Source organism: Pan troglodytes, chromosome 7 (genome assembly GCF_028858775.2).
Source record: "Pan troglodytes isolate AG18354 chromosome 7, NHGRI_mPanTro3-v2.0_pri, whole genome shotgun sequence".
In the NCBI taxonomy this organism is placed as follows: Eukaryota; Metazoa; Chordata; class Mammalia; order Primates; family Hominidae; genus Pan; species Pan troglodytes.
This window is the reverse complement of record NC_072405.2, coordinates 51,304,148-51,321,350: the sequence shown is the minus strand read 5'-3', so window position 1 is coordinate 51,321,350 and position 17,203 is coordinate 51,304,148. Positions and strand designations below refer to the sequence as shown.

At 39.7% G+C, this 17,203-nt stretch overlaps 1 protein-coding gene across 11 annotated transcripts in view; it reads right to left on the bottom strand.

Annotated features, from left to right (window-relative positions):
• Positions 1-17,203, bottom strand: part of HOOK3 (hook microtubule tethering protein 3) — a 134,001-nt gene that overhangs the window by 15,118 nt on the left and 101,680 nt on the right. For 10 of the 11 annotated variants that reach the window (XM_063816319.1, XM_063816321.1, XM_054656702.2 and 7 more), the window contains 5 exons: positions 12,938-12,972; positions 7,141-7,223; positions 5,004-5,104; positions 2,262-2,366; positions 2,016-2,087 (listed from right to left, as the gene is read on the bottom strand). In XM_063816319.1, the coding sequence (XP_063672389.1) occupies positions 2,016-2,087; positions 2,262-2,366; positions 5,004-5,104; positions 7,141-7,223; positions 12,938-12,972 (396 nt within the window). The remainder of the gene's footprint in view (positions 1-2,015; positions 2,088-2,261; positions 2,367-5,003; positions 5,105-7,140; positions 7,224-12,937; positions 12,973-17,203) is intronic. The other variant, XM_063816322.1, reaches the window with a different exon arrangement.

The following is a 17,203-nucleotide window of genomic DNA, read 5'->3' as shown; positions in this document are numbered from 1 at the left end:
CTGGAGTACCTGGGATTACAGGCACCCGCCACCACAACCTGCTAATTTCTGTGTTTTTAGTAGAGATGGGGTTTCACCATGTTGGCCAGGCTGGTCTCCAACTCCTGAGCTCAGGTGACCCGCCCACCTTGGCCTCCCAAAGTGCTGGGATTACAGGTGTGAGCCATCGTGCATAGCCTATATTTGTCAATAATAGTATTCTAACTCTGATACGATTTCCTCTCTGGTTTTAAAATTGCAATAAAATCTTAGATATGCAGTTTTTGTTTTTTGTTTTTTTTTGAGACAGAGTCTCACTCTGTCACCCAGGCTGGAGTAAAGTGGTGCAATCCCAACTTCCGCCTCCCGGGTTTAAGCGATTCCTGTGCCTCAGCCTCCTGAGTAGCTGGGACTAGAGGCATGTGCCACCATGCCTGGCTAATTTTTGTATTTTTAGTAGAGACGGGGTTTTACCATGTTGTGGCCAGGCTGGTCTCAAATTCCTGACCTCAGGTGATCTGCCTGCCTCAGACTCCCAAAGTGCCATGATTACAGGCATTAGCCACCGCACCCAGCCATAGATATGCAGTTTTGACCAAGGCAAATACAGATGTGAAAATAATATATAATGAAATTTATGAATTTTTGACAAAGATCAAATCACAGTGTTCAGAGGCCAGGGACACTAACCTTTAAGAGGCAGTTATCAATTATAACTGTAAAACAAAAACAATGGTACTGTGCCAGTAACAGAGCTACAGGGTCACAGTGGGATGTTAAAAGGAATCTGGGGCTGGGTGCGGTGGCTCACGCCTGTAATCCCAGCATTTGGGAGGCCAAGGCAGGTGGATCACAAGGTCAGGAGTTCGAGACCAGCCTGGCCAATATGGTGAAAACCTGTCTCTACTAAAAATACAAAAATTATTCGGGCGTGCTGGCAGGCATCTGTAGTCCCAGCTACTTGGAAGGCTGAGGCAGAAGAATCGCTTGAACCTGGGAGGTGGAGGTTGCAGTGAGCTGAGATCACACCACTGCACTCCAGCCTAGGATACACAGCGAGACTCTATCTCAAAAATAAATAAATAAATAAATGGAATCTGGTCCCATTTCTTGTCTTGGACAACTTTTTTTTTTTTTTTTTTTTTTTTTTTTTGAGACAGTCTTGCTGTGTCACCCAGGCTGGAATGCAATGGCACAATCTCGGCTCATTGCAACCTCTGCTTCCCAAGTTCAAGCGATTCTCCTGCCTCAGCCTCCCAAGTAGCTGGGATTACAAGCATGTGCCACCATGCCCAGCTAATTTTTGTATTTTTAGTAGAGACAGGGTTTCACCACGTTGTCCAGGCTGGTCTCAAACTTCTGACCTCATGATCCGCCCACCTGGCCTCCCAAAATGCTGGGATTACAGAAGTGAGCTATCACGCCTGGCCAACTAACATTTTTTAAAGGCAGAAGTGGTCTTATTGGGAAGAACAAAAAACAAAAGGAAGACAGAAAGTCTTGAAAAAATACTTCAGAAGTGCAGCACTCTTTAAAATCCGTAACTATTCACATCCCAACCAGGATGCTGATGAGCATTAGTTTTTGTGTTGGGATATTCAATTTCAAAACCTGCAGTGGTTCAGGGTCTGACATTGTGAACATTTTCCAAACCCCATGAGATAAACTACCCTCAATCAAATACCATCCTGCAAAGACACTGAAATAATCCCACAAAACAAAAATTATTGCATCTGTGTTTAGATGGTATTAATGTCCCTTCTCTTACAATAAAGTCTCTGAGGGACAGAAATTAGACTGACATTTATCTTTCTATCCTCTAGAAATAATGTTTTCAAAATGCTCTAACCCTGTTTACAGTGGTTCTCATAGTTGCTTTTCAGTTCAGAAATAACATTAAGATTCTGTTAGTGTATGTTAGGATAGCAATTACTTTCAGATTCATTTGGTAGAGTGACTTCTACAGTAAAGGGAATATAATAAGTATTACATATTCATTGAAGTTTTCATTATGCTCCAAAGTACTATTTTCTTACCATATTGTACCAGGCACTAACAATATATTTCTCTTCCATCTCTCTCTGACTCTTTGTTTTCTCATATTCTTTCTAAAAAAAAAAAAAAAGCACATGTAAATATGTAAAGATATAAAATAACTCAATATAAATAAAATACTTACAATTAATTGTTAAAACTCATGAACACAATTGTAAAATAAAACAAGGCTCCCAGAACATTAAAATCAAAACACAATTATTTTATTGTACAGTATAGTAAACTACCTCTAATGAGTGGAACAGTCGGTCTCGTTCCTGGAGCTGATTTTTAAGAGCTTGTATTTCTGGTGCTGCTCCTTGATTCTGTTTAGGATCTAAAGTACGGATGACCTGCAAAAAATAATAAAAGAAAAATTTAAAAAGTCTCAAACTTAAAGAATGTAACGTTTAAGAAAAGAATGACTATTTTTTTAAAATAAAAGGATAAACTTATGAAAAATCAAAGGTTATCTTACAAGGGTATTTTAAAAAGTAAATGCGGCCTGGAGTGGTGGCTCATGCCTGTAATCACAGCACTTTGGGAGGCTGAGGCAGGTGGATCACTTTAGCTCAGGAGTTTGAGACCAGCCTGGGCAACATAGTGAGAACCATCTCTACAAAAAGTGTTTAAAAAATTAGCTGGGTGTGGTGGTGCACCCCTATAGTCCCAGCTACTCTGGAGGCTGAGGCAGGACGATCACTTGAGCCTGGGAGGTTGAGGCTGCAGTGAGCTGAGATCATGTCACTGTGCTCCAGCCTGGGCAACAGAGCAAGAATCTGTCTAAAAAAAATTAAAAGTAAATGTATGAAATAGTATTAATTGTTGTAACTTGAAGTAAAAATTTTTTATGGGTGCATAATATTTGTACAAACATAAAACTTTTTACTTATATAAAGAACCAATTATAAAAAGTGATTCTGGCTTAAAATTAATAAATGCAGTCATGTACCACATAATGATGTTTCAGTCAACGATGAACCACATATATGATGGTGGTCCCGTAAGATTATAAGGAGCTGAAAAAGTCCTATCACAAAAATAACATTGTGTAACTATTTCCTTATACTATTCAGTACAGTAATGTGCTGTACAGGTTTGTACCTAGAAGCAATACTCCATACCATATAGCCTAGTTGTGTACTAAACTATAGCATACAGTTTTGCATAAGTACACTCTACAATGTTTGCACAATGACAAAATCACCTAAGGATGCATTTCTCAGAACGTGTCCCTGTTATTAAATGACATGTGTCTGTACAGCGGACACTACTGACAGTGGTCTACTCTTTTCCTTTCCTCTGATCTGGTCTGCTAGACTTCTGTCTCTGATCAGATACGTACTTTGGGGAGAGGGTCCTGACTGGTGTAAGCCTATCACTGTGGCCCCATTTCTTCCTCTGCTGGCAATCCTGTTTGGGCATGGACATTGGATGTGATTCTGGCTGGCCAACTAGAGGACTACTGGGAAAGGTCTTTTTACTTCTCCACCCAATATTTTTATTTAGTTTTATTTTATTTTTAAAGACAGAGCCTTGCTCTGTCACCTAGGCTGGAGTGCGGTGATGTGATCATAGCCCACTGCAGCCTTGAACCACAGGGCTCAAGTGATTTTCCTGCCCCAGCCTCCTGAACAGCTAGGATTACAGGTGCATGCCACCATGACCAGCTAATTTTTTAAAACTTTTTTTTGTAGAGACGGAGTCTGGATATGTTGCCCAGACTGACCTCAAACTCCTGGGCTAAAGCAATCCTCCAGCCTTGACCTCCTACAGCGACAGGATTACAGGCGTGAGCCACTGTGCCCAGCTCCCCTAATACTTTTACTATCAAAATGTTCAAGCCCATAGAAAACTTGAAAGGGTAGAATAAAAATCCATTTACCTTTAACCTAGACTCACCAATTGCTTCACTGCCATATTTGATTTCTCTCCACACACACACACACACATGCTGTTACTTATTTGGGAGGCTATTTTAAAGTCTCCCAAATAAGTTATTCAGGCCTCATAATGCATAACCTTTAAATACTTGAGCACAAATCTCCTTAAAGATATTAACTTACATAATCACAAAGCATTATCATCTGTAAGAAAACTGACCCCCTTGGCCAGGCACGGTGGCTCACACCTGTAATCCCAGCACTTTGGGAGGCTGAGGCGGGTGGATCACGAGGTCAGGAGATCGAGCCCATCCTGGCTAACACAGTGAAACCCTGTCTCTACTAAAAAATACAAAATATTAGCCGAGTGTGGTGGCAGGCGCCTGTAGTACCAGCTACTCGGGAGGCTGAGGCAGGAGAATGGCGTGAACCCGGGAGGCGGAGCTTGCAGTGAGCCAAGAGCGTGCCACTGCACTCCAGCCTGGGCGACAGAGCGAGACTCCATCTCAAAAAAAAAAGAAAATTGACCCCCTTAACCCCCAGTCCAGGACTCAGAGATGAATGCCTTGATTTGGCAATTAGCAGGGGGCTCTTTTCAAATTAGAATGGGTCCTGTGCTCTCCCACAATCCACGGCCTGTTCTTGTTTTCATGACAGTGACTTCTATTCCAAATTTTGAATTTACCTGATGGTTTCCTGAACATGTTATTGTTCCAATAAACCTTATTTTGCCTGTGAACTGGAAATAGAAGGTTGCTTAAATTCAGGTTAACTATTATTTACAACGATACTCCATCAAGAGGCACAGGATATGGGCTGTCCTGTCATTAATTGGTGTTGTTAATTTTGATGACTAATAAGGTGGCAAGTGCCACTCATTTCCCACACAAAGTACATTTTCCTCTTGGTAATTAATAAGTAATCCATGGAATGACCTATTTTGACCACTGCTTGTTGCTCAGGTTCTTTTTGTTTGTTACAAGATTTGTTCTTCTCCTGAGAGTTTTCTGCATTAAGAAGTTGCTGTAGTGTCCGTCCATTATATTTGAGACTTCACTGAAATGTGATCAGAAGGTAGAGTGAGATGCCTACAAAATTCATACTTACACTTTTGGCTTTCTCTAAGTATTTTTTGTATCGTTCTTCCATTTGCTTCATTTCTTCCTCTTTCTTTCGTAAAGCTTCTTGTAATTCTTCAATTTTTAAGGCTGCAGATGAGACATAGTAAAATATATATATTTAGATAATATATATAAATTGTTATAATATAAATAAATTTATTTTAGATTACCACAATTTAAAAAATATTTTAATTGACTAATAACAAATAGTTAACAGCTTTGAGAGACTGGTCTATTTTTACACATAATTTTATTTTTAAAAAATTCAGAATTTTTTTTTTTTTTTTTACAAAAAGATTTTCTTATAAATAAATAAAAACTCCAGTATGGAAGTACATAAATAAAGAATCCATGAGGGATGAATGGATAAACAAAATGTAGTACATAGATATAATATTATTCAGCCTTAGTTATGACACATGCTATGATATGGAGACATTATGTTAAGTGAAATAAACCAGATACAAAAGGACAAATATTATATGATTCTACTTATATGAGTGACCTAGAATAGTCAAATTCAGAGACAGAAAATGGAATAGTGGTTATTAGCGGCTGGGGAGAGGGAGGAAGGGAGAGTTATTGTTTAATGATAGAGAACTTCGGTTTGAGATGATACAGTTTTGTAGATGGGTAAAAGTGAGAGTTGTGCTATGTGAATGTCCTTAATGTCACTGGACTATACACTAAAAATGGCTTAAAATGGGTGTGTTTTGTATATTTTACCATAATAAAAATAAGTCTGTTCTCTCACCTCTTATCTCTTTATTAATACAAAAGAGTTAACAAAATCAAGCTACCTACAGGAGTAAATATTTGGGAAGCACAAGTCTGGATGACTTACATGGAACTACATTATGAAAATATCTTAACATCATATAATATTCATTAGAATACAGAGTTAACAAAAAATTCAAAGTACAATCAGAAAGACATTATAAAGATGATTATATACTCCCTATATGTAAATAGAGCCTATTTCTTTCTTTCTTTTTTTTTTTGGAGACAGTCTCACTGGAGCACAGTGGCGAGATCTCGGCTCACTCCAACCTCTGCCTCCTGGGCTCACGCGATTCTCCTGCCTCAGCCTCCCGAGTAGCTGGGTCTACAGGTGTGTGCCACCACCCCCAGCTAATTTTTTGTATTTTTAGTAGAGATGGGCTTTTACCACGTCGCCCAGGCTGGTCTCAAACTCCTGAGCTCAGGCAATCCACCCACCTCGGCCTCCCAAATAAGTGCTAGGATTACAGGAGTGAGCCACCGTTGCTGGCCTTCTTTCTTTTTTGTGAGACAGGGTCTTGCTGTGTTCCCCAGGCTGGTCTTGAACTCCTGGGCTCAAGCAATCCTCCTACCTTGGCCTGCCAAATTGCTAGGATTACAGGCATGAGCTACCATACCCAGCCAATAGAGCCTATTTCTTAAATAAAAATTTAATATAGGCCAGGTGTGGTTGCTCACATCTGTAATCCCAGTACTTTGGGAGACTGAGGTGGGCAAGTGACTTGAGCTCAGAAGTTCAAAACTAGCCTGGGCAACATGGCAAAATCCCGTCTCTACAAAAAATTATAAAAATTAGCCGGGCAGGGTGGCTTATGCCTGTATCCCAGCTATTGGGGGGGTGGTTAGGTAGAAGGATGGCTTGAGCATGGGAGGTCAAGACTGCAGTGAGCTGTGATCATACCATTTGCTCCAGTCTGGGCAACACAGCCAGACCCTATCTCAAAAATAAATAAACAGGCTGGGCACAGTGGCTCATGCCTGTAATCTCAGCACTTTGGGAGGCCGAGGCGGGCAGATCACGAGGTCAGGAGATCGAAACCATCCTGGCTAACATGGTGAAACCCCATCTCTACTAAAAATACAAAAAATTAGCCGGGCGTAGTGGCGGGCGCCTGTAGTCCCAGCTACTCAGGAGGCTGAGGCAGGAGAATGGCAAGAACCCAAAAGGCAAAGCTTGCAGTGAACCAAGATCGCGCCACTGCACTCCAGCCTGGGTGAGAGTGAGACTCCATCTCAAAAAATAAAAAATAAAAAATAAATAATTAAAAATTATGTAAACTCACTATCACTATGGCAGTATACAGCAAGCCCACTTAAAAACTATCCTAATTAGGAAAACTCACAGCTGTTGTTAAATCTTGGCTCGAGATCTTCAATAATGGCTCTCTTCTTCTGTAGTTCATTATTGGCCTCATGCAGCTTCTCTCTGTAACAAACAGGTAAACATCACCTACTACTGCTTCTGTAATTTTTTCCAGTTCAAATTAAAGATCTGAGTTCCTTATATTTGGATTACACTTGCATTGCATGCAAGTGATATGAAACATATATGAAAAGACAAAACACAAATTTAATATATTTAAAAAATAAGTAAAAAATAAAGACAAAAAAATTCCTCTGTTTGAAAAAGTAGTCATTTAATTTAGATAGACCTGCATAAAGAGAGGGTATACATTTTTTCTAGGAATATTTAGATAACTTTGCAAAGGTTTTACCATGCAAAATCTTGTTGCAAAAAAATGAAGTTCTAAAAATAAGAATTAACAAATAGAACACTACATATCAATAAAAAAATGAATTAATGATATACTCAACCACATGAATAGATCTCACAGAATGTTGAACAAAAGAAGTCAAAGGGGTAACAATGTACAATTCTGTTATGTACACTGATGTTAAAATGAGTGGAAGGTGATACAGATCAGCTGTGTGGCTAGTTTTGCGGTCAATCTACTGGGAGGAAGAATGAAGAACCGATCCGGGTCACCTAGGTTTGGGAGGCCTTGGCAGGCGGATCACTTGACATCACGAGTTCAAGGCCAGCCTGGCCAACATGGCAAAACCCAGTCTCTGCTAAAAATAGAAAAATTAGCCGGGTGTGGTGGTGGGTGCTTGTAATCCCAGCTACATGGGAGGGAGAATCGCTTGAACCTGGGAGGCGGAGGTTGCAGTGAGCCAAGATGGTGCCACTGTACTCCAGCCTGGATGACAGAGTGAGACTCCATCTCAAAAAAAAAAAAAAAAAAAAAAAAAAAATCTAGGAACTTAAGACGTGTACTTTATATGTTATATTCCAATATAAAGGTATTTAAATAATTAACTGAAAGTGAGATATTTTCCCCTGGTATTTGATAATATGTGTAATTTTCCCTTTATCATATTTAATATGGCACTATGTAACATAACTAGGAAAAAAGGCTGCAAAAATGGGAAGATATAGAAAATCACTAATTAAAAAAAGCACTTTATGTCTTTCTGATCTTTTCTATGCATGATGCTTTAATAAACCTTTTTCTTTCTCAATAAATTTTTTGAAGATGAGACTTGTATGCATTTATGACCTATGACAAAGAACATATACAATATAACAGTTAAAAGAATAATACAACTAAGCCCAATGAATCACTACCATGTTAAAAAATAGAAATTGGCTGGGCACAGTGGTTCATGCCTGTAATCCTAGCACTTTGGGAGGCCAAGGTGGGTAGACTGCCTGAGCTCAGGAGTTCGAGACCAGCCTGGGCGACATGGTGAAACCCCATCTCTACTAAAATACAAAAAATTAGCCGGGCATGGTGGTGTTTGCCTGTAGTCCCAGCTACTCGGGAGGCTAAGGTGGGAGAATTGCTTGAACCTGGGAGGCGGAGGTTGCAGTGAGCTGAGATTGCGCCACTGCACTCCAGCCTGGGCAACAGAGTGAGACTCCGTCTCAAAAAAATAAATAGGCTGGGCGCAGTGGCTAACACCTGTAATCCCAGCACTTTGGGAGGCTGAGGCAGGCGGATCACGAGGTCAGGAGAACAAGACCATCCTGGCTAACACGGTGAAACCCCGTCTCTACTAAAAATACAAAAAATTAGCTGGGCGTGGTGGTGGGCGCCTGTAGTCCCAGCTACTCGGGAGGCTGAGGCAGGAGAATGGCGTGAACCTGGGAGGCGGAGCTTGCAGTGAGCCGAGATCACACCACTGCACTCCAGCCTGGGCGACAGAGCGAGACTCCATCTCAAAATAAATAAAAATAAATAAATAAATAAATAAATAGACCAGGTGCGGTGGCTCACACCTGTAATCCCAGCACTTTGAGAGGCCAAGGTGAGTGGTTCACAAGGTCAGGAGTTCAAGACCAGCCTGTCCAACATGGTGAAACCCCGTCTCTACTAAAAGTACAAAAATGAGCTGGGTGTGGTGGGGGGGGGCCTGTAATCCCAGCTACTTGGGAGGCCAAGGCAGAGACCTGCTTGAACCCGGGAGGCGGAGGTTGCAGTCAGCCGAGATCATGCCACTGCAGTCCAGCCTGGGTGACAGAGTGAAACTCCATCTCAAAATAAATAAATAAATAAATAAATAAATAAATAAATAAATATAGTTTAAATACATAAAAATAAAAATAAATACAAATCATCCCCAAAACTTAGTAGTCATGCATGTCTCTATATTCTTCCCAGAGGTAACCAAAGTCAGAATTTGAATCATTCTCATTAAATTCATGATGGTTTTATTGTCTTTGTGCTATTCCTAAAAAATATATTGCTTAGGCCAGGCGCGGTGGCTCACATCTGTAATCCCAGCACTTTGGAAGGCCGAGGCGGGCGGATCACGAGGTCAGGAGATCAAGACCATCCTGGCTAAGATGGCGAAACCTCGTCTCTACTAAAAACACATAAAAAATGAGCCAGGCGTGGTGGCAGATGCCTGTGGTCCTAGCTACTCGGGAGGCTGAGGCAGGAGAATGTCGTGAACCCGGGAAGCGGAGCTTGCAGTGAGCTGAGATGGCGCCACTGCACTCCAGCCTGGGGGACAGAGCGAGACTCCGTCTCAAAAAAAAAAAAAAAAAATATATATATATATATATAGAGAGAGAGAGAGAGAGAGAGAGAGAGAGAGCGCGCACTTAATTTTGTGCAATTTAAATTTTATACATTAATCATTACGTATTATTCTGACTTGCATCTTTCACTAAACACTATGTTCTTGAGGTTCATCTGTGTTGATGTATTAGCCATGGTTTATTTCACATTTCCCCTATTGCTTGGTATTCTATTGTTTGAATATACCTCATTCAATCATTTTCCAATTGGTGAACATTTGCATATTATTTTTACTTTTCTGTGATTACAATGCTCTTCCATACTTTCTTCTAAATGCCTCCTGGTATGCACGGACAATATTTCTAGGAATCTAGGATATATATAGTAGAACTGAGAGGTCACAGAGTATGTGGCATGTCCAGGTTTACTAAGCAGACTGATGTATGCTCCTACCACCAATGGATGAGAATTGCCATTGCTCAACATCTTCGGCAATACTCAGTATGTTGGATTTTTAAAATGTTAACAATTTGATGTGTAAAATGGTCTCCATTGTAGTTTTTTTTTTTTTTTTTTTAGATGGAGTCTTGCTCTGCCACCCAGGCTGCAGTGCAGTGCCATGACCTCGGCTCACTGCAACCTCTGCCTCCCGGGTTCAAGCAATTATCCTGCCTCAGCCTTGCAAGTAGCTGGGATTACAGGCATGCGCCACCACGCCTGGCTAATTTTTGTATTTCTAGTAGAGATGAGGCTTCACCATGTTGTCCAGGCTGGTCTCGAACTCCTGACCTTGAGTGATCCACCTGCCTCGGCCTCTCAAAGTGCTGGGATTACAGGCGTGAGCCACCGCACCCGACTTTTTTTTCTTTTCTTTCTTTTTTTTTTTTGAGACAGAGTCTTGCTCTGTTGCTCAGGCTGGAGTGCAGTGGTGTGATCTCGGCTCACTGCAACCTCTGGTTTCTGGGTTCAAGTGATTCTACTGCCTCAGCCTCCTGAGTAGCTAGGATTACAGGTGCACGCCACCATGCCCCACTAATTTTTGTATTTTTAGTAGAGACAGAGTTTCACCATGTTGGCCAGGCTGGTCTCAAACTCCTGCCCTCAAGTGATTGACCTGCTTGGCCTCCCAAAGTGCTGGGATTACAGGCGTGAGCCACCACACCTGGACCACTGTCATTTTAAATATGCATGAGGCTGGCCATATTTGGAGATATCTGTGGCTCCTGTGGTGGGCTGAATTGTGTCTCCTAAAAAGAAAAATTGAAGCTTTAATTCCTAGGATATATGAATATGACAGTATTTGGAAATTGGGTGTTTACAGGTGTAAGTAGCTAAGATGAGGGCACGCTGGATCAGGGAAGGCCCTAAATCCAATGATTGGCATCCTTATAAGAAGGTCATTAGACACAGACATACAGAGAAAAGAATGACATGTGAAGGTGGAGAAAGAGACGGGAGTGATCTGTCTACAACCAAAAACATCAGGACTGCTGGTGGTTACCAGCCACAAGAAGGATCACAGAGCAGATTGTCCCTCCAAACCTCTAGAAGGAACCAGCCTGCTGCCACCTTGGTTCTTCTAGCCTCCAGAACTATGAGAGAATAAATTTATGTTGCCATAAACCACCTAGTGTATGGTAATTTGACATGGTAGCTATAAGAACTAATACAGGCTCCATCTTCACTAATAAATCCTTTCTGATGAAGATTTTTCACCATGTAAATGACTGCGCACAGAATAATGGTCAGTTGGTAGTTCTATGAAATGACAGGTATTATATTTTTTGCCATAAAGGAATGAGAATTTTTTTTTTAAAGGACAGAATTCAGTACTAAACTCTCATTGCAGGTAATCTCACAAAAGGCAAAGGTAATGTTTTCTGTTCTAGTACATTAAGAATCTGCCCACTGCTTGAATTGCTAGCAAATCTGTCGCCAGGAGTATCTTGTGTCTCCCACATTTATCATTTAAAACACAAAAACACAAACTGGATAGCATGAGGCAAATTGCCAGAAGAGAATTTCTTTCGCATCCTAGTAGAATAAATCCAAATTATCTTTGTGGTACTGAGGATGTCTGGTTTAGCACAGTGTAAAGTTGTAACACTTTAACAGGCTATTAATTCACAGTCACTAATTCAATGCTTGCCCGGAGTTTTGCTAGAAAAGGATGAGAAGGATTAAGGTTGTTACTGGGTGCAAGAAAAATTATGAAACATCTCTAATATGGTCAACCTCAGTTAAAGATAAAGAGAGAAGACTTCTTCTTCATGAAAAAACATATGTGAATATTTTAAAATTTACTTCATCTTTTATACCACAAAGTCCTTGTTTGTAATTCCAGGAAATATTTGAAAATCTACTGACAAGCTTTTATAGACTTTAAAAAATTTACTTAAGAAAGAAGATTAGACTAGGCGTGGTGGCATGTACTTGTAATGCCAGCTACTCAGAAGGCTGCAGCAGGAGGATCACTTGAGACCAGGAGTTCAAGTCCAGCCTGGGAAACATAGTGACCCTGCCTCTTAAAGACCTTAAAGTCTCTTAAAGACAGGGTCTCTTTTTTAAAAGACCTTGTCTCTTAACTTTTATTTTTAAATAAATAGATTAAGCTGGCAATACTTTAGAGCTGGCAAGCTATAGCCCATGGGCCAAAACCAGACTGCTGCCTGTTCGTATCTATAAAGTTTTACTGCAACATGGTCACAACCATTAATTGATGTATTGTCTATGGCTGTTTTCAAGCTACAACTGCAGAGCTCCGTGGCTGTGACAGAGACCAGCTTTCAACTCCTAAAAAGCAATTACTATCTGACCCTTTATAGAAAGAGGTGTCTGACCCATGATCTAGAGTGTCTCAAACTCCTAACTATGATTATCACAAAGACAGAAAACCCTGATGTCTCACTTGAGAAGGCAGTTCTAAAGCAGTCATCATTCTGACCTGAGAACCTTGGGGAGAAGTGACCCTTCAGACTCTCATAATATGTATTATAATTTTCTATTTCTTCAAGAGCCACCTGTGCCAACGCCTAGACACACCGTAACTACCTAACACAAAGCACATGTGTTCCACTATAGAAGAATCAGCCTCAACAGCTTTTATACTTACAGATGTTCTTCAAGCTTCTTTTTTAGAAGGACTGACTAAAAATGAAAAACAAAATTAGTTTATTACCTCACATTTTAACTAAAATAGTATTTTCTTTTAAGTTAAAAGTACAATAGTTATTAATTTTGAGTGAGCTTTCAGTAATTTGTTTGGTCAAAGAGCTGAAAACACACAATGTACCCCAGTTTAAATCTCTTTAATAAAGGGAGAGCGCAGCCCCTAAGGGATGACAATCAGTATGAAATACCCACAACCTGGATATATATGAATTCTCTATTTATAGTCGGGCAGATGAATAAAATAGGAACGAAAAAGTCACTTAATTATAGACCTAATATTCCTGGATTTGGCAGGCAGACAGGACCCTAGTAATAATAGACTTCCTTTAAGACACTTATCTGCTATACCATTTTCCTTGAGTCATGATAAAGTATTGGGTCAGCTTCTATAAATATGTCTGACTTAATCAGTGACTTATGAAAATGCACAGGTTACAAATAATTTATGCAGTGGTATGGGAATGTGAAGGATGGCAGATGCACAGCCTTTAATATGTTGGAGAATGTAGCTTTCACTGGGTAAAAAAAAAAAAAGTCTCCTGAAAAGCAGGAGATCAAAATTGACCTAAAAATAAACAATAAAGACATTCTCTATAAGACCACTAAATTTCATAATTTAACACTTATACAGTATATACTATTAATAAATTTTATGGAACATTTCATTTTGAGATAAATGGTTATATAATTAATTCAGTCAAAACCCAATTAACATAGGCTTATAAAACAAAGTGTCCAATCAACGCCAGTGATGAGGGAAAAGGAACCCTCACACTAAGTTCTTTTGATAATAATTACCACAATTTTTTATTCACTTCCATTCTAACACAGCTCTATAATACTTCAAATTTCACTTCTTTCCTCAATATGTTAACTATAGTTACCTCAGTAGATCCACATGTCCTCTATCACCGCTTCCCAAATATACAAAAAGATAACCCTGCTACCTTTGTTTTATAAAAAATTAAAAAAAAAAAATAGAGACAGGATCTCACTTTGTTGCCCAGGCTGGTCTCAAACTTGTGGGCCTCAGTGATCCTCCTCCCACCTCGGCCTCCCAAAGTGCTGGGATTACAGGTGTGAGCCACTGTGCCCGGCCAACTCTATTAACTTTCGATTATTGCTCATTCCTTCTTTAGCACAGGGGTAAAATGTAAATACTTTTTAGAAACTTTAATTCTGTGCTTATGTTTTGATTAGACTCTAGCAAAACTTTAACTCTGAGAAGATATGTAGTAACATAGTTAAATGGGTGGTTAATATGCCAAACAATGCTCTAAATCATGTCATAGACACTGTCATATGTAAACCTCACAGCCTGTGTAACAATAGCCCCATCTTACAGTTGAGGAAGGGCAGGCTGGAGAACATTTAGTAGCTTTTAAGTGGCAGATCCAAAACCCAGGTCTGCCAGACCCCAGAGTCCATGCATGTCCTTCACCTCTATGCTTCCTATGCTGCAGTGCCTCTCCAAACTGAAGACTGTTCCTACCAAAGCATGGGGCAGGAGGGGGATAGACTGTATCAAGATAATTTATATAAATGAATTAATTATAATAATGGGATGGAACAGGAGTGGAATGGGGAATAAAACCAAGAGCAGACTTCTTGTTGGCTGACTCTTTAAGAGTTCGATATCCTTTGAGTATCTTAATTGTAAAGGTCTTAAACCTATAAGGCAAGTAATCCAGATATTCGTTTTGCACAAAACTACCTTAATAAAATTTTCCACACCATCAACTATGATGGCAGTCTAAATCCAAAAACTGCTCACTATATAAAAATGAAAAGGAAGCCATACTTACAATAGCCTTGAGCAGAAACCATGCCAAGAGACAGAGAGGACAAATTAGCATGAAGCAAACACAGCAGCCAAGAGAAGCAACGATTTAGTAATTCATGAACAGAAGTAAAAGATAAGTACTTTTTTTTTTTCAGACGGAGTCTCGCTCTGTTGCCCAGGCTGGAGTGTAGTGGTGCAATCTCTGCTCACTGCAAGCTCCGCCACCCAGGTTCATGCCATTCCCCTGCCTCAGCTTCCCGAGTAGCTGGGACTACAGGTACCTGCCACCATGCCTGGCTAATTCTTTTTGTATTTTTAGTAGAGATGGGATTTCACCATGTTAGTCAGGATGATCTCGATCTCCTGACCTCATGATCTGCCCGCCTCGGCCTCCCAAAGTGCTAGGATTACAGGCATGAGCCACTGTGCCCAGCCCAAGATATGCACTTTTAAAAGAAATGTACATTTTTCTTTTTTCTACCGTCTCTTCATCCTGTCTTGTTCTCTGAAGTTTTATATATTGTGGCTAGCTCAAATTATCCATATGGCTGGATATAACAATGTTTTTCTGCTTCCATGCTAAAAACAAATTACATAAAAATAATAATAAAAATGTGCAACCCCTTCTACTCTGACTTAAGATCACATGAAAGGACTGTGCTTTTGATAACAGAAGCTGGCAGAAATTATGTTGTTCTTCTCCAGAGGGGACCACTTCCTTTGGCAGGTTGCTTTATGTGTTGCACATTCCCGAGATGCAACACTTTAAGTTAGAGAAAGAGAAAGGTAAGACAAAAACATAAAAATATTTGCTGGGGCAAGAACCATATATCCTGTATTGTACTATTTATTTCTCTAAGCCATTTGGAGGCACAGTTTCAGCTATCTGAATCTTTTCTACATATAGAAAAGAACTCAGAGCAAAGTTCTGCTTAGTTTACAGCAAGACATTGGCATCTGGACAGTCAAATAAATGGACTAGTTTATGTAAATAGTACTTGACAGGGCTAGCATCTCACTTCTGAAATACGTTCTGTTAAAGTAATGGCCCACAGCATATTTAATTAGATTTGATTACCATAGCGATACCTAATCAAGCTATGCCAAATTATCTTTTGAAGAATAAATGCTTTTATTTATGTTTTAGTGTAAGAGAACCATGCACAATGGCCATCATTGTAACACTGAAGTTTAAGCTGACTCTGATATTTCACCATTTTTACTTCCTATGTACCACAGGCCCTTCCCTCACTCCCATAACAAATCAATAAAAGTCTCCTCAGACTTTTAGAGACCAGAATGGATTTTACGTTTTTCTCAGTTTAAAGGACCTAGTGATTTCACTGAATTAAGAAATGTTGCCCCATTCAGTTCATCTCTAAGATACTTAATTAGGCTTAATAATATTTCAATACACTAATGGTAGTTTTGTTTCACCTCTTTGTGATTTCGCATTTTGAATAAAAACATGTTTTAAATTTTAATAAGGGCATAAGGAAGTTTAAATGTTGGTGACAGTTTTAGGAATCAGAAATCAATCTGGGAATCTAACAAGGACTGCCAACACATTGATTAAGGGATGAGCTAACATCACCCATGTTAGAATGAAGGACATGTTGCCAATATACACGAGATGATGTCTGGAGAAACTCATTAAGCTAGGCCATGGATGAGCTTTCTATATCTAGTATTCACAAGTTTTAAGTAACATACTTAACTCCCTTTCTTCGGTTCCTTTTGTTTTTATATCCTCTTATGTTAATAAGGCGAAATGGAATTGGCTACATCTACAGTTTTGAAGTTAATCCTCCAAAATGACTCTATCAATGGAAACAAACATTTATGCTCAAATGCCAGAGTTTACAGCAAATTACATTGGTAACAGGAAAAAAACAAAACATCTGGTTGAAGCAAAGACTGATCACCAAAATTTTGTTTTTTCTCCTCTTTACACTATTTTTGAACACTCTAAGTCTTAGCTCGGTTGTTTACTGTTCATTAAACATAAAGGATTTGCAAAATTTGACTTACTTACACTTTTGCCGGAGATAGACGACTATGTGCTACCTGAGTACTGTGATAGAAGGTTAACACGCAGGTGTGAAGAAAGGCGGTCCTTGGCTAATACATTTACACTATTCTAGTGCAAGTGTGCAGAGCTGTGACAGAGACGCAGAGTGCTGGGGGATGTGCAAAAAAGGGCCAGTGTCGGGGAACAGAAGGAGTAAGAGGGATTCAGAGATTTAGAGAAAATGCAATACTAGGGACGGCAGTATTTTCTTAAAGTCACTGTTACATTAAAAATTTCTACTTGAACACTCCAAATTCCCACTAGCAATTTTTTTTTTGGCCAAAGGGGAAAAACCCTACACTTCATCTTTGAACACTGAGTTGAGCACATTTAAAACATAAAGCCTCAATTAA